At 42.0% G+C, this 23939-nt stretch overlaps 3 protein-coding genes across 8 annotated transcripts; 2 read left to right on the top strand and 1 right to left on the bottom strand.

Moving 5' to 3' along the window:
- Window positions 1-3525: 3525 nt before the first annotated feature.
- On the bottom strand, window positions 3526-7710 carry LOC134875721 (uncharacterized). 2 transcript variants are annotated; one of them, XM_063900329.1, is made up of 8 exons: window positions 7517-7710; window positions 6798-6863; window positions 6572-6667; window positions 5976-6041; window positions 5751-5846; window positions 5236-5459; window positions 4981-5140; window positions 3526-3680 (listed from the first exon to the last, which is right to left on the bottom strand). In XM_063900329.1, the coding sequence occupies exons 2-8, from the start codon at window positions 6805-6807 to the stop codon at window positions 3550-3552; spliced, it is 783 nt and encodes a 260-aa protein (XP_063756399.1). In that variant the 5' UTR covers window positions 6808-6863; window positions 7517-7710; the 3' UTR covers window positions 3526-3549. The 2 variants fall into 2 exon arrangements, with proteins under 2 accessions (XP_063756399.1, XP_063756398.1); XM_063900328.1 differs by lacking the exons at window positions 6798-6863; window positions 7517-7710 and having other exon boundaries at window positions 6572-6731.
- A 3273-nt stretch (window positions 7711-10983) lies between these two features.
- Window positions 10984-20353, top strand: LOC134875891 (mucin-2-like). 5 transcript variants are annotated; one of them, XM_063900612.1, is made up of 4 exons: window positions 11015-11059; window positions 14694-14770; window positions 15872-15930; window positions 16666-20353. In XM_063900612.1, the coding sequence occupies exons 3-4, from the start codon at window positions 15897-15899 to the stop codon at window positions 20286-20288; spliced, it is 3657 nt and encodes a 1218-aa protein (XP_063756682.1). In that variant the 5' UTR covers window positions 11015-11059; window positions 14694-14770; window positions 15872-15896; the 3' UTR covers window positions 20289-20353. The 5 variants fall into 5 exon arrangements, 4 of the variants coding, with proteins under 4 accessions (XP_063756683.1, XP_063756682.1, XP_063756680.1 ...); XM_063900610.1 differs by lacking the exon at window positions 11015-11059 and adding an exon at window positions 13686-13708; XM_063900613.1 differs by lacking the exon at window positions 14694-14770 and having other exon boundaries at window positions 10984-11059.
- On the top strand, window positions 20292-23111 carry LOC134875895 (mucin-2-like). Its single transcript, XM_063900627.1, has one exon. The coding sequence runs from the start codon at window positions 20417-20419 to the stop codon at window positions 21569-21571; it is 1155 nt and encodes a 384-aa protein (XP_063756697.1). The 5' UTR covers window positions 20292-20416; the 3' UTR covers window positions 21572-23111.
- The last annotated feature ends 828 nt before the right edge of the window (window positions 23112-23939 follow it).

Genomic DNA, 23939 nt, shown 5'->3' with positions numbered 1-23939 from the left:
CTTTGGAGAAAGCGGGTCCTACAGTTCAAACAGTGTAGCAGCATATTCAAGTATAACAGAAATGTGAGGAATCATCAGATTACACATGTTAATAAAGCTCCAAAGGTAATAAAAGGTATGAAAACAAGAGATAGAGTTAATAATGTTAATGGTGTTAATAAACATCACATGGCTACAGGGTCACAGTGTATCAGTGTTTGGCTACATTCATAGGTTAGTAGATCCAGCTTCAGATTATCAGTCCACTTAAATAAGATAAATACAACATGTACAAAAAAAACCACTTCAGTCTCACCTCATAAAGCTTTACACAGAGAGACTGCAGCTCCTTACTGACTGGCGATGCCAGGGGAGGAGATCTGTGAGAGGAGCAGGAGTTAAAGCTGGTCTGGGAGGTACAGGGTTAGAGGAGGTGGAGTTAAAGCTGGAGGAGCAGGGTTAGAGGAGGTAACAGGAGTTAAACCTGGAGGAGCAGGGTTAGAGGAGGTGGAGTTAAGTTGGAGGAGCAGGGTTAGAGGAGGTTACAGGAGTTAAAGTTGGAGGAGCAGGGTTAGAGGTTACAGGAGTTAAAGTTGGAGGAGCAGGGTTAGAGGAGGTTACAGGAGTTAAAGTTGGAGGAGCAGGGTTAGAGGAGGTTACAGGAGTCAAAGTTGGAGGAGCAGGGTTAGAGATGGTAGAGTTAAGCTGGAGGAGCAGGGTTAGAGGAGGTGGAGTTAAGCTGGAGAAGCAGGGTTAAGGGAGGTTACAGGAGTTAAAGTTGGAGGAGCAGGGTTAGAGGAGGTTACAGGAGTTACAGTTGGAGGAGCAGGGTTAGAGGAGGTTACAGGAGTCAAAGCTGGAGGAGCAGGGTTAGAGGAGGTGGAGTTAAGCTGGAGGAGCAGGGTTAGAGGAGGTGGAGTTCAAGTTGGAGGAGCAGTGTTAGAAGAGGTGGAGTTAAGCTGGAGGAGCAGGGTTAAAGGAGGTGGAGTAAAGCTGGAGGAGCAGGGTTAGAGGAGGTTACAGGAGTTACTCCTAATTGTTGTTGAATCAGTAGCTCAGAAGTCTGCGCCCCCCCATGTTAGAAGAGGCGATAGGAGTTACAGCTGTTGGTCGTTCATGTAGCATCAGCTCAGAGGTCTGCTGTCCCCCCCCTCTCTGTGTGGAAGATGTGCAGAGTCTCTGCAGCGTAGTCCGCCCAGTGATGCAGCTCCAGCAGGACCCGGTACGTCCACACCTTCAGACCAAACACCCCCCTCGCTCCATCCGGCTCCTGCAGGAGAGAAGGACCATGCATTACTCCATTTAACAGGAAGAGTAAAAGGAACAGTACAGAAGAGGCGTACAGACAGACACTTGGCCAAATTAAATCCAAGTGAAATGAAATTCATTGACTGAATTTTATCTGTGTCTAAATGTAACGTTACTGCTTCAGTTTAATCTGAACTTATCCAACACACACACACACACATCTGAACAAGGATCCGCTCATCTAAAAAACATGAGCGATGTTTCTTTGTAAACATATCTCTGTAATCAGTCCCTGAGATCAGCATGGGCTCATGTGAGCAGGGAAGGATATTCAGGAAACATGTCCGTCCAACTTCACACCTCAACAGCTGGGTACATTTCAGGGAAAATGTTGGCACGGCTGTGAGAGAGAGAGCAGGAGTTTTGCAGGAGACGTACCTGAATACACTCTGTTAGAGAATCAAATGCCACACACTCCTCTACCAATCTAAGTGAATATGATTTAAATGTGTTACATACTTCTTTTTCTGTTTTATAGAGGTCAGCATCATAGTGCTGCTTTAAAACGATCTGCTGGATCCCGCCCTCCCTCTACTAATTCATGACGAGTGTAAATTACCCTGAATTTAGTTCCTGAACAGTATAAGCTCGGCAAAATGATTGTCTTTGTCAGGATACACTTTTCAAAAACTACTTCAAGATATACACACAGTACATTATGACTGAGTGTGTGTCTGTGTTTGTGTGACCTCAGTGCCCTGGTGGTCTGGGGTGACCTCCAGGGCGGTGTCTGGGCCCTCTAGCAGTCCTCTAGTGCAGAGCAGCAGGTGCTCCAGACGGACGCGTACGTTCTTCTTCAGAGTCTCATAGTCTTCCTCTTGCTCCCCCCACTCCTCCTCTTCCTTCAGGAGGACACAGTGAAGGAGGCCCAGGCACTGCCGCAGGGCGGCGTGCAGCCGCTCCACCCGCTGCTCTCCACTCGCCTCCTCCAGCGAGACTGGGGACGGGGACACCATGCGTCCTCCACCAGGGGAGAAGCTTGACAGGAATGACTCCTTCTCCTTCTGAGAGGAGAAAAAGAACAGCTGGTTACACAGACAGACAGACAGACAGACAGACAGACAGACAGCCAGACAGACAGACAGACAGACAGACAGACAGACAGACAGACGCACCAACATGCAGCTCAGAGACTCCTTACTGAAACACCCACCAATGGAGAGGAGGGGACTTAGGAACAACAACATACAATACACTCTATCCATTGGGGGGAGGGGGTCACACTGCATCGCAACATCTTTTAAACACAAGAGTACTGTGGAGGTGCAGTAACACACTAAATATCAACATACATACATATATATTTATATGTCTATCTGTGTGTGTGTGTGTGTGTGTGTGTGTGTGTGTGTGTGTGTGTGTGTGTGTGTGTGTGTGTGTGTGTGTGTGTGTGTGTAATATAGAATGTATATATATATAAAGGACTCACGTAGAGCTGCATCAGAAGCCCGCACTCATAGTGCAGCAGCCGGGCGATAGAGACCGCTCTCCCGGTCTCAGTCGGGCCGGGCACCGGTGAGTCCAGCGCGGGGCTCTGTTCCTCATGCTCCTGCTGCTCCTGGTCTGCCATTTTCTCTCCACAGGTTATGCCGGAGAGTGACCCCCCCAGATAACGGAGTTATTTTCCGGTGTATAGCGGCAGTAGCCCGGAGCGGAGGCCGTGACAGAGCGTCAGTGCAGCGGCTGCATGTCGGTGCTCCTGTCCGCAGGAGCCCCCCCACACAGCAAAAATACTCCGCGGTGGATCCGCCCCGGAGTTCATCCTCCGGAGGTCTTCCTCCGGAACGGATCCGCCAAACTGATCCGTATCGGCGTCCACTTGCACGCCGCGTATCATCCGCCGCGGAGGCGTTGCGCGGACCCAAAAAGGACCCGTATATCACCCGTAACGGATCCGCGCTCAAAAGCTCACCTCCGTAACGGGCACGGTTCGGACCCGCGACATCCGAGACGGACTCATTTCGTGTCCGCGTACTGCATCCGTCACGGACCCACTATTTTGTATCAGCTACGGACCCATTCCGGACTCATAAATGTTCCGGGCCGGGACCGTTTTGGATCCGTGTTAATGAACTTACTTTCTTATTAAGGGTAATCCTAATAAACTAAACCAGTTAAGCATTTGTTTCAAACAGGCTTTGTATTACATTCTAATTTGGCAGAAAACACACTTGTCTTGAACTGCAAAAGCCACATTTTAGGCTAATAGCCTACAAAAAAATAACCCGACAAATGATAACTGTTGTATTTAATGTATTGTATTTAATGATTGTTGATCTCTTTCGCCTTCCTGGTGGCCCGATCCCCAGCTAAATTAAACCAACGTATGGCGTGCTTGCTGATGTCTTCGTCCATTGCAGACTTGCAGGCAATTGGGTTTTTCCTCACGGCACCTGTAATCAGACAGAATTCATGTTTGTGACGGAACATTTCAATCGCACATTGGCCTATATGACGATGCGACACTGGAAAACCCAAGCAAACAAAATATTTACGGCTGACTAGGTGGGGTTCGACAACAATAGGCTATAACAAATATATCCAAGCCTAGAAAGTCTCCGAGCAGTGTAGAGTAATATGCAGAGACCACTCGATAGTAGAACTATGAGTACTATCCTAGTTAACAAGCAGTCATTTTAACCGGATAGTCAATATAAATAAACCTTGTTGCGATAGAACACGTTCTCTTCATATAGAACGAGCGCTTTTTATGCGTGTTCGCAAGGGGAAAATAGTCCAATCAATCTAATGCAAAAACGGCTAAACAGAGAAAAATGTAGGCCTAATAGTAAAGGTTCATACTGACTATTAAATACCTATGCATGATATATTACAAATATTCCGATTGATATAAAGTAGGGCCTGTGTTTTTTTTCAAGGTTAAAGAATCACAGTTAGAATAGAAATAGAATAGTTGATCACAGTTTAAAATGTTATCCTATTCACCTATCTCCTATGTCTCCCAATGGAAAATTAATTTGAAATCTCCAACTTTGACCTTGAAAAAAGTAGGCCTATGTTTACATTTTTAAATATCTTGGTCAGTAGAGGACAGTGTTCAGTGTCCAGTAAATGGCTGGAACAAGCCAGGTGCCTAGTAGGCCAGGTGCTGGATTGATACTTCTGAAGCCAGACTATCCACCACTAGATAGGACGGTTATTGATAAAGGGTGGGGTTATCGATAAGGGTTCCAAGACGTTATTTATTTTTAGTCAGAGCTGAGCAGATTGAATAGGGGAAAGCCGTGCTGAATTTTAGAGTGTAACTTTATTTAGTTTAGTGATTAGCAGTGTTTATTATTTTCTTGGGGGACACCTCCTTTTCCCCCACATTTCAGACTGTGAGATGGCAGGAAATAAACGAAGACGATTCATTTTGTCTGCTGCCTCCTTCATCCTTTTGAAGTGGCTACCGCTCAGCGCTACAGTATTCTATAATGTTGTGGGCAGCATTCTAGACAAAACAAAAGCACAATACTGCTCAAATTCAATGATATACCCTGACTGCACATGCAAAATGCTCAAATTCCATGACTTTCCATGACTGGAAAAACCTCTATTGAATTTCCAGGACCTCTACTGATATTCCAGGACGGGTGGGAACCCTGATATAAATGCATGGAAAACAAACTAATTAGAAAAGCTGTGAATTGTGGATAGGTACTTTGTGGCTGTGTTTGAACAACTACTTACAGAAAAGAAGAGGCCTAATGGCCATCCGGCTGAAAGCCCTCTTTGAATTCACCCCCTTCCAGTTTATCTGGTGGGCCACAGCAACCCCGAATATTCGACCAAGGATGTTCCAGGTTATCCTCTTCAGGTCCTGGCCTCCGATTATCGATAAAGAAGATATCTAAAAGGCATAGAGTAGACACTTACGATTCACATTTTCTTATGGACGATCTATAGGAACTTATTGGCTCCATGCAAAAAAAAAAAAAAACTCACAATTTGCTGTCGAGTGGAGGCATTGGCCTGGTCTTTAAGTAGATCTTCAAAGGCATCTACTGCCTGTAGGTCCTCCAGGGGAAATTGAACGTTGGAAATCTCAGGTCCTGTCATCTCTGGCGTGGGGCAATTTTGGCGGCTTGCCAGGAAATCCAATTTAGCCAGAATCTGCTCGTTCTGGTGAACGATTTTCTGGAGCAGCGTCAATTTCTGGACCTCAAACGCTATTGAAAAACATGTAACATTTCTGTTATGGCACTGTATTCTCTTCTTCGAAACACTGAATGGAATATTGGTGTAATTTCAATGCAGTGTATATAATACCATATCATGTTTTACTGTTTAAGTCATTACTATTATTATTGCATTCATTGTGTATGTGGGCCAACTGCAGTACATAATTAAATCAATCTTGCAAGCCAAAAAACACACCATGGGCCAGATTTGGCTCATAGGCCTGAGTTTGCAATTTCTGAGTGACCTAGTAACCCTTTAATGTATCAGGTATTGCTCACCAGAGCAGGGGGCATCATGGTTCATTCCTCCATGCCTTGCTACGCTGGATCTTGGCGCTTCAGGAGGTGGTGAGAGTGCGGGTGCTGGTGCTGTTCCTGAGCGTTGGTGAAAATGGCAGTGTAAAAGAAGAGAATACAGTGCCATTAAAATGGTGTTCTTGTGCTAACCGTGGCTGATAAAACAAATGTGCTTCCATATTTAATAATTCAGAAATCAGTTCCTACCATGAGTCATCCTCTGCTTCGAAGCAGTTCCTCGGATGATAGGGGAGCTTTGAAGCTGGGACACACCTGCACCATGGCAATGGAGAGAAATTTGACATGTTAATATTTGGAAATGGTTTAGTGATTAGTGATCCTATTTAAGAAAATTAAAAAAGCTATGGACATGTCCCCTGCACCATAAAGACCAATGCCTGACGTTTTCTTGCGTTATATATTCTAAAGGACATGAGAATTTACTATACTCATACCATTAAAATAATGGAATACCCATACTGTTTAACCCCTTCGCGTAGGGTGCTAAAACCTGACTGTCCACAAAATTGTATTGACCAAGTCTTACTCTATTACTTAAGGCACCCTGCAATGTCATAGTAATGTTGTTATGATGTAGTTGAGCATTTCCAGCAAAGTGTGAACAGGCCCACTGGCAGGCCCATCTACACTAAGAGGCCACGTAATGCAGTAAAACTGCTTACTATGTGGACCAACTGTAATACACATTTGAAACACACCTTGGGCCAGATTTGGCTCATAGGCCTGCAGTTTGCAATTCCTGAGTGACCTAGTAACCCTTTAATGTATCAGGTATTGCTCACCAGAGCAGGGGGCATCATGGTTTATTCCTCCATGCCTTGCTACGCTGGATCTTGGCGCTTCAGGAGGTGGTGAGAGTGCGGGTGCTGGTGCTGTTCCTGAGCGTTGGTGAAAATGGCAGTGTAAAAGAAGAGAATACAGTGCCATTAAAATGGTGTTTCTTGTGCTAACCGTGGCTGATAAAACAAATGTGCTTCCATATTTAATAATTCAGAAATCAGTTCTTACCATGAGTCATCCTCTGCTTCGAAGCAGTTCCTCGGATGATAGGGGAGCTTTGAAGCTGGGACACACCTGCACCATGGCAATGGAGAGAAATTTGACATGTTAATATTTGAAAATGTATTTGCATTGCTCCCATATCTTGTGTTGCTTGTCAAAGTAGCAACACGGACGTGTTCTGTTCTCAGACCTAACGATCAGTGTGATTGTTCACGGATTTTATGTTATAAGATATCAGGATACAGGATATGAAGTATGATAACATAGAATGTATTACTAACTGATATGTGTAATAGCATTTCATCACTCAAAGTGGTTCGCGGGTTTAGCTAGCTCATGGCTAGCTAGCATTCTTGCTAAACACAGGCGGCTACAAGATAGACGGTGGTCACTTCTTGTATAGCACCGATGTATAACGGTATTATAACACTAGCTTTGAATTATTTGTGTAACAACTATCTAGCCCCTATAACTTATCGGCCATCTGTGTAATACAGACTAGTCTATCTAGCCATATGATAGTGGCAATTCACCCGCACCATTGCGAACAGTTCTGTTTTACCCATTCAGGGAAATCTGGAAATCTGTTTTACATAACTTACACCGTTTTCCTATAATTGTATTCCAAGTCATAAGCAAGTTTGACAATATCCATATAATGAAAATTATATAGGGACGATCTACTTTTATGTAACAATATAATAAATGTAAAAATCAATACTTACTTTGCGAGCTCAAAATTATGCTGTGCTGGCCGTGCGTCCGTTGGAATGATGGCGCGTCCGCGTCTGCGTATCCGATACGGGTGTGTCGCGGAGCCGCATTTTGACAGTAGAGGCAGAAGGACTTTGGTAGAGGCGCGTCCGTGTTTGTGAATCAGATCATGATCCGCGTTTTGACAGTAGAATGTGCGGCGGCGCGCGGTGGCGACGCTGATCCGCCAAGCGGAACCAAAACGAATGTGACAGTAACGCGGATGTGATGACTTGAAAGCGGATCCGTATCGGAGTCCTCTGCTGTGTGGGCCCCGCCACCCCAGAGCTCTTTGGTTCCGCCGGACCCGGGGGCGCTTTACGGGGAGGCACAGGAATGCTGCTCTACCGAATACAGGACGTGTGTTACAATACAAAATACATGGCCTTATTGTTAAATTGTTAAAGAGAGTTTTCTCATACATTTGAAAACCATCATACACAACATGAATGAAATAAAAATACGGAGTATGTTTAACATTTGATTTTCTGTAGTTTCTAAGTTCATCCTCTCTACCCTAATAACTGATAAAGATGCTGACTTTAAAACATGGTTAGATAATTAGTCATTGAGTTCATACAATGCATTTTATCAACATGTTGATAAAACATGTATTCAACCAGTGGTGGAAAGTATAATTTTGAAGTACTTGAGTATTACCATTTAATGCTACTTTATACTTTTACTCCATTTAAAAGGGAATCATTTAACTTTACTCCAGCACATGCATTAATGGTTGTATTATTTATTATGCTTCGATGACTTTCCCAATGTTGCATTTCAAAATCATTTTTACATAATGCATCTCTGAACATATCTTTTTACATAATGCACCACTGTTTAAAAAAATGTTGTCTCAATAGGCCTATATGGTCTGCAACATAAAATGCTGCTTGATGCAACAATATTAATAATCAGTTAATGTCATATATTTAATAATATATCGCATATGGAGGTCATTTAGTACTTTTACTTTTATACTTTAAGTACATTTTTCTCTTCATTAATACTTCAGGTTCTAGGTCCTTTATTTGTAATGGAGTATTTGGACATTAATGTAAGAAAGGTGAGTACTTCTTCCACCATTGCCTTTAACTAATGTGATAAAAAGCCTTTCCTTAAATAAAATGAGTATAAAGACAGCAGGGGATTTATTTCTGTGTAGATTAGTTGTAAAGACGGTGCACATAGCTGATATCAGACTTAAATATATATTAATGTGGTTTAAATGAACAGGAACACAATATTTTTATCATGTTGTTTCATGATATTGGTTGATGTGGGCAGTACATGAAATACTTTATACAAGTACAGCATTGTTATAAGTTATTATGGTTGTGTAATCTGTTATTATAAAGATATATTTGTTATGTTGGCTTCTCTAATAACCTAAGCTCATAACTCAAATCCACAAATTACATTTAAATCATAAAACTTTCTACATTTTAAACATGGCTGGCAGCAGCTCAGTCTGTATGGAATTGGCTCTGGAACCGAGGGGTCACTGATTCTAGTTCCGATCATACCAAACAATACGGACTGTGGGTGGCGTATTATCTCCGAACCCCCTCATCTCTCATACCTCCTGCAGATGGAGAAGCAGGAGACGGATGTGGAGGAACTGGAAGAGAATGCCTAGGCGTTGTGATCCTTCATGTGCCTGTTCAGCTGCAGATCTCAAAGCTGCCACAGGGGGAAGACAACCAGCAGCTCCTTAGCAAACACACCTTTCACTTTGGTAAACAAAGTAATATACCTGAGTCTAAAATAATGCCTTATAATTAAAAGTCATGGGTTTAAAATCTTACTACAGTAGCTCAGATAAATGTACTTTTGGTTTAAATTAAAAGTGCCAACTCTGGAGTGAGAGATATAAATATGCTGCGTCATACACTATAGGAGCATTTAATTATTGTCATTCCAGATGTTGCCTACACTGTTGGGTGTTTAACTGTGTTTAAATGCTCTTAATATATTAATACAATCAATTAAGCAGTGACTCAGTGTACATGGCTATAGCAGCCAGACTCATTTAGCATGGTGTGTTTAGCAGCAAACACTGTAACAAAATATAAGTGTGCAAAAGTCCGGCTTATGCCACCTACAGAAGTTCTCCGATGACTCCTCCATCGTCAGCTGCATCACAGATGACAACGAGAAGGATTACAGGGCCCTGGTGGAGAACTTCCTAGGCTGGTGTGACAACAATCACCTCCAGTTCAACATCAGCAAGACTAAGGAGCTCAGGCGGAGCACAAAGAGGCCTCTAACCCCCATCACCATCAGGGGGGAGGAGGTGGAGGTGGTGAACAGCTACACGTTCCTGGGAGTGCACTTGAACAATAAACTGGACTCGAGTGACAACACTGATGCTCTCTTCAGGAAGGGACAGAGCAAGCTGTTCTTCCTGAAGAGGCTCAGGGCCTCAACGTGTGCATGAGGCTGCTGCCAATGTTTTATCAGTCTGTGGGGGCCAGTGTGCTCTTCTTTGCCGTGGTGTACTGGGGTTGAAACACCAACAAAAGGGATGATGACAGGCTGAACGAGCTTGTGAGGAAGGCTAGCTCTGTTGTTGGAGTTAAACTCGACAATCTGGAGGAGGTGGCTGAGGGGAGGACGAGGAGGAAACTGGACAGTTATCCTGGATAACCCCTCCCACCCGCTTCATGCAGAGCTAGTGAAGATGAGGAGTAGGTTCAGCCACAGACTCATCCCACCTTCGGTACAGCACGAAGCTCCTGGGAAACTCCTGGGAAACTCCTTTGTGCCTGTAGCCATCAGGCTGCACAACCAGGGGTTAACCAACTCACCAACAATAACCCGGACTGCACATCAAGCCTGCACTTTTGCACAATACCTGCACTTTCTTCCTGCACACATACATGTGAGTATTTTTAATAATACTTTCGCTACTTATCTGTATATATTTTGCAAGATGAACTGGCGATAGTTTTTGGTTGGTTATTTACAGTGTTTAAAAAAAAAAAAAAAACTCCCCCACCATTCTTAACAATGATAACAGACAGCAGAACAGTGGGAGCAGGTTGGTCAATCCCTGACCCCGTATGTTTAATTAAACCCATGATATTAAAATCTCACTCCAGCCAGTAACCCAGAGTTGGCAACCCTCGTCTTAATACTTGACAGGAATTTAACTCAAGCTGCTCGAAACAGATTTTTCTCCCTGTTCACACAAACCAGGTGTGATGCACCTATTTCTTGGCGTAGCCCAGCTGCTCTTGCAAGAGACAGCCCAACAGGAGAATGTACATGCGCGTGCACACACACACACACACACACACACACACACACACACACACACACACACACACACACACACACACACACACACACACACACACACACACACACACACACTGCGCACTTTTTGTTTCATTTCATTTATGTTGCCAGGATACAACCACAAAACAATCCTGAATGGAATCAACAGTACGGAATTTCTCAGAAGCAGAAGAGCATTGTGTTCATAAAAACAAAGGTGTTTTACAGCTCAGGTAAGTCAGTGTGTGTGTGTAAGCAGATCAGAAAGTTTAAGGAGTTTGATAGCAAAGCTGTTTGTGTGCGTCTCTAAGCGGGGACGATTCATGAAACTCTGTGAGTTATGTATCTTCACCCATGCCATGGATAAATTATTTTATTCTTCAGCAGGAGTAATTCTGCAGTGCAGTGAAGGATATGGCTCATTTAAAAGCAGCGACGGCAACATGCTTTAAGAAAATGTTCTCACGGTCTTCTGTATCATTTATAAAGAGCAGCTATTGAAGCATTGTTAAAACATGTAATCTACACTTTTAAAAACTTGGATACACCAAAATTCATATTAAAATTACAATCTAAGACATGATGTAGTGTTACGTTTTAACCAAGGCATTGTTGTTCTTATTCTAGTACACATTAATACATTCCCATAGTTTTACTAAGTTTTTTCTTATAATTTTTTGACAACTGAAATGTTAGCCTATATTTCATGGTTATAATAATAAAAATAACAATGAAACAAACAAGGTGAGGTGTGTTATTAGCGTGCATCTATATCTGTCATTAATGTGCGCCACACCTAAGAAAAGCACACAATACTGTTGGTGCTGCGGTTGATGGGTGTGTTGCACAGGAACACTGACATTTTCTGATTCCGGTCAGGACAGTGAACTCCACCTCACTTGATGTGGTTAGAGTTGGCACTGAGCAAAATTGTGAAAGCTGTTGTCAGTCATGTTTCCATAGCTGTAAATAATTTAATCCTGAGAATTAAAGGAGCTCGCACCATTGAATGTACATTTTGTAAACAGAAATGTGCCGAAACTTGTACCTCTGCTTGAGTGGGTTGCTCAATTCATCAAACTGATAACTCAATTGGAATCCTTTGTTTACCTTCAGAATATAATGACATCACTACAGCTGCATATTGAACTAATTCAACCGCCATTGCACATTAGGTTTATTGGCAACATATACAATTTCTCAGCTGTTTGTAATAAACAAATGGCAAAAGAACTGTTGAAGTACTTCAATGAAACTAATATTACAAGAGTTTTTATCCAAATTCAACAGAAAATGCTATTTTTAATGATTACTGCAGCCTCAAAATGACTCAACCCCTTCATGACAAGTATCTTCATTACTTTGTAGAGCACCCTTTTTTGTTATGACCTGCTGGCAATCGCCTTCTTTAAATGCCACCAGAGATTTTCTATGGGGTTTAAGTCCGGCGACTGTGACAGCCACTCTAGAATCTTCTTTTGTGGTAGAAGACTTGGTGGACTTTGAGATATGTTTGGAATCATTGTGCTGTTGGAAGGTCCAATGACGCCCAAGCCTCAGCTTCCTCACAGACGGCATGACGTTTTTTCCCAAGATTTCCTGATACTTGACTGAATCCATAATGCCCTACGCATGCTGCAGGTTTCCAGCGCTAGATGCACCACAGCAGCCCCAAAGTATCACTGAGCCACCGCCATGCTTCACTGTAGGCAGGGTATTCTTTTCAGCATGCTTCATTCTTCTTCCTACAGACATACCGCTGATCCATAGGCCCGAAAAGTTCCAGTTTTGTTTAATCGCTCCAGAGAACAGTATTCCCAAACTTCTGTGGTATATTTATATGGTTTTGAGCATATTGGAGTCGACTTTTCCTGTGCTTTGGGTCCCTAGTGGTGTAAGTCTTGGAGTATGTGCCTTACTGTGCAAACTTAAACCTCAGTGCTGATAGCTCACTGATAGCTTTCTCTTTCTGCCACATCCAGGTAGTGAAGCCACTGTTCCTTTAACTTCGAACTTGCAAACTAGGCGTCCAACTGTATCTCAAGGAACATACGGTGCTTTTGCTATCTTTTCGTATACTTTTCCTTGTTTGTGCAAGGCAATGATCTCTTCTCTGAACTTTTTGGACAATTCTTTTGAGCAGTAGCGATATTTCTAACATGCTATCAAACGTCACTCTCAACAAACCCCTAGCCAATCCAGATATTTATGGGGTTAAATCATTTCGATTGCAACTTTATGTTACACAAGTGTTGTGTGTGTGTGTGTGTGTGTGTGTGTGTGTGTGTGTGTGTGTGTGTGTGTGTGTGTGTGTGTGTATGTATGTGTGTGTACGTCAGAATGCTGGAATGTGTTTCTGGAACAACCTGCATTACCAGGCGCCAGCATTAGGCATGTCAGTACTTTACATCTACAGTATATAAGTTTCTCTATATTACAATACTTTAAAGCAGCTCTGTTGGTTGTGCCTCCGGGAGCTGGTTGAGTGACAGTATCTTGCTCAAAGGCACTTTGACATGTTGACTGACACTGACCCTCTGATTGGTAGACGACCCTGAATCACAGCCGCCGCTACACTCACCAGAAATGACATGTTTCTGAGGTGCTGTGAGGAGTGTGAGGGGCTGTTCACCACTGTTAGCTAATCATCACCATCTCCATCAGAAACATGTCTCTTCTCAGGAGTAAAGAACAGTTACAGACACATGTAAGTTTTGTCATTTCTAATCCTAAAAATAAAAGCTGTGCAGATTCCTTTTCAGGGTTGGTGACTGACAGGCGTCGTTCAGGCAGGAAGAACTTGTTCTGTTTAGTACGACAGCGTAAAACTGTTCCTCCTTTTATTTTATTTTTCCCAGGCTGTGGGTCAGTGCTGCAGATAGGTGAGTGTGGCTTTTGATTTATAACGCTGTTGGAGTCGTTTCGATCGTCTCTGTCAGATAGACGCAGGCCAGTCAGGAAGCACTGCACACGTCTTGCTTTTCAGATTTGTATCCACTGATTCAATGTTTTGTGTTGTGCTTGCTAGTTACATGGGTACATTAAATGGGTTTTGTGCAAATTAACTTGGTGGATATCCACACAGAGCTTGTTTGGATCCTGCACTTCCTGAAGGCTTCTCAAGGATGTGTGTTTGTTGTTCAGTTAGTTTTTTAACAGTAAAAACATGAAATAAAAGATCATATCTCAGTACAAAAGTGAACTACACATTTTAGAGGTCACATCCATTTCATTTGTATAGCCCAATTTCACAAGCGCCACCCTTGTGCTTTGAATCTGGCTTTGTCTCTGACTATGTTTTTTATATGTACTGCTTTATGTTGTAAAAACACTCTACCTAATTCAAAACGACTACCCCTACTACACCCTGTGTCAGAGAGTCACACTAATCACCTCTATTACATTTGATTTAGTTGACACTTTTAACCAAGGCTACTTAAAGAAGGTGTAATAAGCCATGAAGTTAAAAACATGCAGATATATTGCTTCAAATACGGCGAGTCATTGTCAGTGCTGCTGCATTACTCTGAATGAGACGAGCCCATTCACTACGACAGCAGGTGTGTGTAGGTTAGGGTTAATGGACAAGGCAAGGCACATTTATTTATACAGCACATACACATTGAGTATGCAACATTAGTCCAAGATTATACAGATAAAACCAGCTAAAATACCATAAGACCTGTTTAAAATACAAGAATAAGAGTTACATTGCAGTGTAAGATATACTGCAAATGGTTTTGTGATTTCCTTTAAAGCAACAGCACAAACAAAGTATGTGCAGCAGAGAGTTGCAGCAGACCTGCAGTTTTCTGGCAGTAATGATATTTGGAGCATAATAACTGAACGCTGCTTCTCCATGTTTAGTTCTGACTCTGGGGACAGAAAGCAGACCCCTCCCAGAAGACCTGAGAGTTCTAAATGATGGTGCACAGATTAAAAACGTATGACATTTTGCTATTATATTATATACATTTTCATCAGTATCATGCTGTCGTTGTTCTTCGTCTTTGATTTGATCATCTTTTTCTCCAAGGTCAAAGTGCATCTCCTTTAATGACACCTCGTGCTGAATCTTCTCATTCCCGCAATGCCTGTTTTACCCATCTCAAAAAACTATAGGCCATTCCCAAGTCAAAGTTTGCATCTAAGACGACGAGAAATTTGAGCGGAGATGTCGAGAAGAAGAACTTTACTACAAATAAAGAGTGGAATTTATGCCTGTTATGTATATTATTGAGTAATATATACACTGCTGCCCCAGTTATGCTTTCTTTCACCTATAAACATTGCATTACAATAAAAGCAGTTGAAATACAAAACACAAGTAGCCTAATATCCAAGGGTGATGTCATCAAGGAATAAGTTTAGCGTAGCACATTATGATGCACTGCACAAACAATGTACGACATCGATTTCTCGGTCACTGCAGGTGATCGAAATTGGAGACAGTTAATGGCATACTCATCTGTTTTTAATAACAATAACAAACAAGACATAGGTTCTGACAAAGAAACCCCTACTTTAAATATTTGTGAGAGAAATCTGTCAGGGTTTTTGGCAGGATGTTGGCAAAAAGAGTAAATAATAATAGGATGGCAGGTATTCCTAACAAAAAGCAAGCTTTTACTACAAAAAAGCTGATGAAAAACAGGGTAGTAAGGTTAAAAATAATGGGTACAGAGGGACAAGAGCAGGAACACAGGCAGGACATTCGGGGAATCCAGACAGGAACATAGACTGACTGACGGGGAACATTTCGACAGACAGGCATATTTAGAGACGGGACAAATTACATTAGCAAGACTCAGCTGGAGAGGGCAGATAACGACGCAATGGCAGCGAGGAGATCATACACAGGTAGAAAGAATCAGGGCAATTGCAAAGGCGGCAAAAAACAAAGACTGTAAGAAAACCAGACGAGAGAAAATACTTTTTAAAATCACAAAAAAGATCATGACAAAAGATGCACCGGTTTCTTTGCGTTTTAACTCTCTGGACACAGAATCAGGAATAATGTGTTGCTCCTTTTTGTTTTTAATCAGATATGCTCATGGATAAAAGTTCATCATGAACTGTGGGATCTTTCTCAGCCTGCTGGCAGGTGAGTCAGGTTAGACTGCATCAACTAAGGTATCACTAACTCTATATGTACTGTATTATATGTCCTACATTTACTATATGTAGTATACTGATGATAGGCATCCTTACCAAACCAAAAATTCAAGACAATAATCAATGAAAATGAATTATAATACTCCATGAAACTGTAAGGCATTCAATGCAGCTCCGCACATAAATATCCATGCAACCTCAAAGGGTTGGCTCATTCTTTCTATACGGAAATGTTTTCAGGTATTTCTCAAAAGAACAATGAATGCTTTTTACATATTTGTGCGAACAGCAGGGTGGTTCTCTGGGTTTCTGATATCTTAAAGCTTAAAAAGTGATGACATTGCTGCTATAGTTTATGATAAATGTGAAATGAACGCTGTTCATGTCTACTGAACGCTGTTCATTTCACATTTGGATCCTATTTAATATTCCATTCCTCCAACACCTAATGTACAATATCATACTTTATAGTACTGCTTAGATCTGTGTTTATTTTTCATTTCATTTTGTGTTCATTTTGTATGTATATTTTATACATTTTAATTTATTTTTGCTGCAATGTAAAAATTGGGATCAATAAAGGATCCATCTATCTATCTATCTATCTATCTATCTATCTATCTATCTATCTATCTATCTATCTATCTATCTATCTATCTATCTATCTATGACGCCTGATGTGAGATTTTAATCTCCCTTTCCTCTAATACGGCTCTCTTCCCAGCTCTCTTCTTGGTCACAGTCTCTATCGAGGTTCCTGCTATCAACACAAATGCTTTGACCATTGCGGATACGACAACACCTAAAACATCCACCTCTCAAACTCCACCCACTGCATTTACTTCGACTGGAGTAACATTATCTAGCTCCAACAGCAGACATGAAACCGTAGGATCTTCAATAAGGGCAACCGTAACTGGAGACAAAGCAGAAACATCAGATGTGATGGAGGAAATAGTTACAGCTCTACCAGCGGAAATTCAGGGCTTAATTATAGGCCCTGTCAGTGAAAGCACCTCTGTTTCTCAGGTAACACCTGCAACAGTTTTCCGAGAACCTGTCCAAACCAGTCCATCACCTGACACAACCAAAAGCCATTCAGCTACATTGCTGGTAAACACCCACACTTCATCTGTTGGTTCAGGAACTTCCACATTGGTGTTTAATGTGTCAAATGGGATGAATTCCCCAGCAGGAAGTGTGACTGCCTCACAGATACACACCGACTCCACACAGACTCTTTCACCCACACCACTGACCACAGCTCAGTCCAGCAAAGACACCAGCTCACCTGTAACGACTTCAACTGGGGTGGATCTAGTGGGAACCAGTGAGACCCCTTCAGCATCCCTGCATCAAACTCTCTCATTTACAACCCTGGAAAAAACACACCTTGTTAACACACTCACAAAGCTAACTGTGAGTGCCATTGCGGCCACACCTCAGACCACAATATCTAAAGCACTCACAACAAAACTCATGCCAACCGAAAGCCATACCATGATGCTAGCTGAGATTGCATTATCAACAGCAACACCATCACAAATTGTACTGGCTGAAACGCAAAGCACATCCATAGCAACAAAATCCGACACCACACCAGCAACCAAAGCTTCAACACTGTCAACAGTGTCATCAGCATTTGAGGATTCATCCACAACACAAACTGTATCTACAACTACACCAACACAATCTATTCAACCCACAGCAATAACATCATTCCAAAGAACATCACCTGTAGCTTCAGAAACACAAAGACCAACACAAACTACATCTATCACCTCACAATCAGCACAAGGTACAGCATCTGAGGTTTTACCAACAGTGTCTACAAAACAACAAACTACACCAACCATTGCAACAACATTCACAACACAAAGTAAGATCACATCTACACCAACACCTTCTATTGTACCCACAACAGAATCAGCAAAAATATCAACCCAAAGTACAGCACCCATGGATTCACCGACAGTGAGTACAACACTATCTACTTCAACAGCATCCACAACACAATCTGGGTCCACAACAACGGTAAAACAATCTACTCTGCCAACAACAGAATCAGCAACAACATCACCACAAAGTACAGCATCGGAGGATTCATCAACACAAAGACCATCACAGACTACATTGATAACTTCAAAATCCCCTCATAGTACAGCATCTGAGGATTCACCAACTGTAACATCATTTACAACACAAAGTATGGTCACATCTACACCAACACAATCCATTCTAATAACACCAGAATCTGCATCAACATCAACCCAAAGTACAACATCTGAGCATTCATCAACAGTGAATACAATACAACAAACTACACCATCTGTTGCAACAGCATCCACAACACAATCTGTGTCCACATCAGCAACGACCTTAACCCAAAGTACAACATCTGAGCATTCACCTACAGTGACTACAACACCATCTATTGCAAAATCATCGACAACACAAAGTGTGACCACAACTACACAATCTACTCTGCCCATAATGGAATCAGCAACATCCACAACACAAACTGTGTCTACAATTACACCAACACAATCTACCCTGTCTGCAACAGAATCAGGAACTAACTTAACACGAAGTACAGCATCTGAGGATTCGTCAACTGTAACTACAATACATCCACCCACATCGTCTATTGCTACAGCATCCACAACACAAAGTAAGATCACATCTACACCAACACATTCTATTGTACCCACAACAGAATCAGCAAAAACATCAACCCAAAGTACAGCACCCATGGATTCACCGACAGTGAGTACAACACTATCTACTGCAACAGCATCCACAACACAATCTGTGTCCACATCAGCAACGACCTTAAACCAAAGTACAGCATCGGAGGATTCATCAACACAAAGACCATCACAGACTACATTGATAACTTCAAAATCCCCTCATAGTACAGCATCTGAGGATTCACCAACTGTAACATCATTTACAACACAAAGTATGGTCACATCTACACCAACACAATCCATTCTAATAACAACAGAATCTGCATCAACATCAACCCAAAGTACAACATCTGAGCATTCATCAACAGTGAATACAATACAACAAACTACACCATCTGTTGCAACAGCATCCACAACACAATCTGTGTCCACATCAGCAACGACCTTAACCCAAAGTACAACATCTGAGCATTCACCTACAGTGACTACAACACCATCTATTGCAAAATCATCGACAACACAAAGTGTGACCACAACTACACAATCTACTCTGCCCATAATGGAATCAGCAACATCCACAACACAAACTGTGTCTACAATTACACCAACACAATCTACCCTGTCTGCAACAGAATCAGGAAATAACTTAACACGAAGTACAGCATCTGAGGATTCGTCAACTGTAACTACAATACATCCACCCACATCGTCTATTGCTACAGCATCCACAACACAAAGTAAGATCACATCTACACCAACACATTCTATTGTACCCACAACAGAATCAGCAAAAACATCAACCCAAAGTACAGCACCCATGGAATCACCGACAGTGAGTACAACACTATCTACTGCAACAGCATCCACAACACAATCTGTGTCCACATCAGCAACGACCTTAAACCAAAGTACAGCATCGGAGGATTCATCAACACAAAGACCATCACAGACTACATTGATAACTTCAAAATCCCCTCATAGTACAGCATCTGAGGATTCACCAACTGTAACATCATTTACAACACAAAGTATGGTCACATCTACACCAACACAATCCATTCTAATAACAACAGAATCTGCATCAACATCAACCCAAAGTACAACATCTGAGCATTCATCAACAGTGAATACAATACAACAAACTACACCATCTGTTGCAACAGCATCCACAACACAATCTGTGTCCACATCAGCAACAACCTTAACCCAAAGTACAACATCTGAGCATTCACCTACAGTGACTACAACACCATCTATTGCAAAATCATCGACAACACAAAGTGTGACCACAACTACACAATCTACTCTGCCCACAATGGAATCAGCAACATCCACAACACAAACTGTGTCTACAATTACACCAACACAATCTACCCTGTCTGCAACAGAATCAGGAACTAACTTAACACGAAGTACAGCATCTGAGGATTCGTCAACTGTAACTACAATACATCCACCCACATCGTCTATTGCTACAGCATCCACAACACAAAGTAAGATCACATCTACACCAACACATTCTATTGTACCCACAACAGAATCAGCAAAAACATCAACCCAAAGTACAGCACCCATGGAATCACAGACAGTGAGTACAACACTATCTACTGCAACAGCATCCACAACACAATCTGTGTCCACATCAGCAACGACCTAAACCAAAGTACAGCATCGGAGGATTCATCAACACAAAGACCATCACAGACTACATTGATAACTTCAAAATCCCCTCATAGTACAGCATCTGAGGATTCACCAACTGTAACATCATTTACAACACCAAGTATGGTCACATCTACACCAACACAATCCATTCTAATAACATCAGAATCTGCATCAACATCAACCCAAAGTACAACATCTGAGCATTCATCAACAGTGAATACAATACAACAAACTACACCATCTGTTGCAACAGCATCCACAACACAATCTGTGTCCACATCAGCAACGACCTTAACCCAAAGTACAACATCTGAGCATTCACCTACAGTGACTACAACACCATCTATTGCAAAATCATCGACAACACAAAGTGTGACCACAACTACACAATCTACTCTGCCCACAATGGAATCAGCAACATCCACAACACAAACAGTGTCTACAATTACACCAACACAATCTACCCTGTCTGCAACAGAATCAGGAACTAACTTAACACGAAGTACAGCATCTGAGGATTCGTCAACTGTAACTACAATACATCCACCCACATCGTCTATTGCTACAGCATCCACAACACAAAGTAAGATCACATCTACACCAACACATTCTATTGTACCCACAACAGAATCAGCAAAAACATCAACCCAAAGTACAGCACCCATGGATTCACCGACTGTGACTACAACACCATCTATTGCAAAATCATCGACAACACAAAGTGTGACCACAACTACACAATCTACTCTGCCCATAATGGAATCAGCAACATCCACAACACAAACAGTGTCTACAATTACACCAACACAATCTACCCTGTCTGCAACAGAATCAGGAACAACATCAGCACAAAGTACAGCATCTGAGCATTCATCAACAGTGAATACAATACAACAAACTACACCATCTGTTGCAACAGCATCCACAACACAATCTGTGTCCACAACAGAATCAGCAATGACCTTAACCCAAAGTACAGCATCAGAAGGTTCAGAAACACAAAGACCAACACAAACTGCAGTCTTAACCTCACAATCAGCCACTTCAGGTGAAGCTGTATCAAATGTAAAAACCACATCAGAGATTCCACAAACATCAGCACCATTAACAACACAACAACCCACACCTGCTGAACAAACTGCTGAATCTACAGCACGTTACAGCACAACCCCACATAGTGAATCAGTGCTAACCACAACACAAACTACACCATCTATTGAAAACTACACAATTGGCAGTACCAATGACAATATCCTCTTCAGCAGACCAAACTAACTTCATGTCATCTACAACAGAAACAACCACAAGAACCAGACAACCAACACAAGTCACAGAAGCAATACCCATAACCCCAACAGGCACTGTAGTGTATGTGACAACAAATCAACATACAGAAGGGAATCAACCACAACACCATCCCAAACTACACCGTCTGTACAAACACTGCCACAAACTACAGTCAGAGGAAGGAGAGAAACAGCAGTCAGAGGAATGACCGAAACTACAGTCAGAGGAATGACCGAAACTACAGTCAGAGGAATGACACCAACTACAGCTGCCAATACACAATCAGTAGGTTCAGTCACTTCATCAACACCTAGATCAACCACAGCTCACAGTGAGCCTACAACACAAACTGGAGGAGCCGTGGAAACACAGACAAAGCTGTTTGCGCCAACTGTGGAATCAACAAGAACAACGGCACAAACTACACCGTCCTTAGCAACAAGCATACACAAGTCGACACAAACTATAGATACAAATACACCAGCAACAACCCAAGTAAAAGCAACAGCATCTGAATCAAGTGGGTCAAGAACAATTCACCCAACTACAATGCAAAGTCCATCCATACAAACACACACTGTAAATTCTGTCACAACAGTAACAAAAGCTACACCCTGGACAGCTGGATCCACACCCCACAGGTTACATTCTCCATCAAGCACAGAGACAACCACTTTGTCAACATACCTGGCAACCCAATCTATGATACCTTTTAGCGAGCCCAAGTTACCCAGAACAACATCTGCTGAGTCATCTTCAGTAAGCACCCCAACACAGAGTTTGACCTTTCCCAGCACACATAGTCTGTCAGGAACTACTTCCATAAATACACAAACTAGCGGACAAACATCAGTTCCTTTCAACACACTCACCAAGCTACCATCTGATATATCAACATCACATACTGCACAATCAACGGGCAACCCCTCGGCTTCACAACAACAACAAAGTGTCTCGTTTGTCCCATCCAGAGCATCTTCAAACCCAACACCAGCTCAATCTGAACGTGCACCTCAGACGGACAGTACTGCACATGTAGCTATAACCTCGGACTCTGTATCAACACAAGGAACACCTACCCAAAGTCCAGGTATGAATATTGTTAAAGAAACAGGGAGTAGTTCGGCCACGCCAACCAAAATGTCAGCTGCTACTCCTACAACTATGCCATCCAACGATCCTCGATCGCCCGGGCCTGTTTCTCTAACCTCACCCTTTGACTCCCAAAAACCAGCGACAACAACATTGGACGGTGCCACATACTCTTCTCTTCCTCAACCTTTGCCATTTTCCTCAAATGCATCCACCATCAATCCTGCCAGTGTTGATTCAAAGTCTGTTTCCTTAGCATGGAAAAATACAGTGGTCTTCAGATATTGCCCTAAAGTTGCTGCAGTGAGGCCGCTTACCTTTGATCATCCAACTGTGTTTAGGACCTCATTCCAAGTTTCAGATTCCTTCAATGCCACTTATGAGGAGCAACACCAGCCACCTCAAAACAGCACAAATTAAAGATGAATACACAATTTTAAAAAAAGGGCTAGTAAACTCTATCACATGCAGGAAGTGAGAGATAGTAATAAGTGCTTAAGTGGTACACCAATGTTATTACTTTGGAAAGAAGCAGGCTAGCTATTTAATTTATAGAGTTGAGCAGGAATAAAACCTGACATTTTACCCATTCCTATTCCACCAAAGTCAATGGTTTTGGGTGTTAGCCTGAAATAGGGTAGGAGGTTAACACAAGCTCAAGTGAAGAAAGTACGTGAGTCAAAACCCCACTGGTGACAAAGCTCACTGGTTGCTGCATCAAGTTTCATATTTAAAGTAGAGACATGGTACTGATCCCATTCATTCTTCCGAAATGCCCAATGCATCCACAGTTGAAGGGTTTTTAAAATGTACATCCCTGTTTCTCTGACATTACGTTACTCATTTAGATGATGTTTTTATCCACCAAGTGACACCCGCTAAAAACAATCAAACATGGAGATACAAACTCACAGCAGGAATCATCTGTTCCTATTCTAATGTCTGTCCTCTTCAAAGATACACTTATATTTAATGATAATACTGTAAAAAAATGTTGAACATGTAAGGAACAAATCAAACACATGATTGAAATTGAGAATTGTGGTGCTTGTGTTTGAATTGTTTGTATACCGTCTTTGTTTCTTGGTTTCCATTCAATTTGCAGTTAAGTTTGGGTTATCAACTTGCCTATATTATTGTTTATTGACTTTCCCGATATTTCCGTTATCTTTTCCACCCGGTCGATTTGTGCTTATGTTTCTTTCTCTGGTCATTGTGTTATGGATTATATTTTGTAATCTTTACCAAATAAACAAATGACAGA

The sequence above is a fragment of the Eleginops maclovinus genome, chromosome 14, assembly GCF_036324505.1.
Source record: "Eleginops maclovinus isolate JMC-PN-2008 ecotype Puerto Natales chromosome 14, JC_Emac_rtc_rv5, whole genome shotgun sequence".
Taxonomy (NCBI): domain Eukaryota; kingdom Metazoa; phylum Chordata; class Actinopteri; order Perciformes; family Eleginopidae; genus Eleginops; species Eleginops maclovinus.
This window is presented reverse-complemented; position numbering and strand designations above follow the sequence as displayed.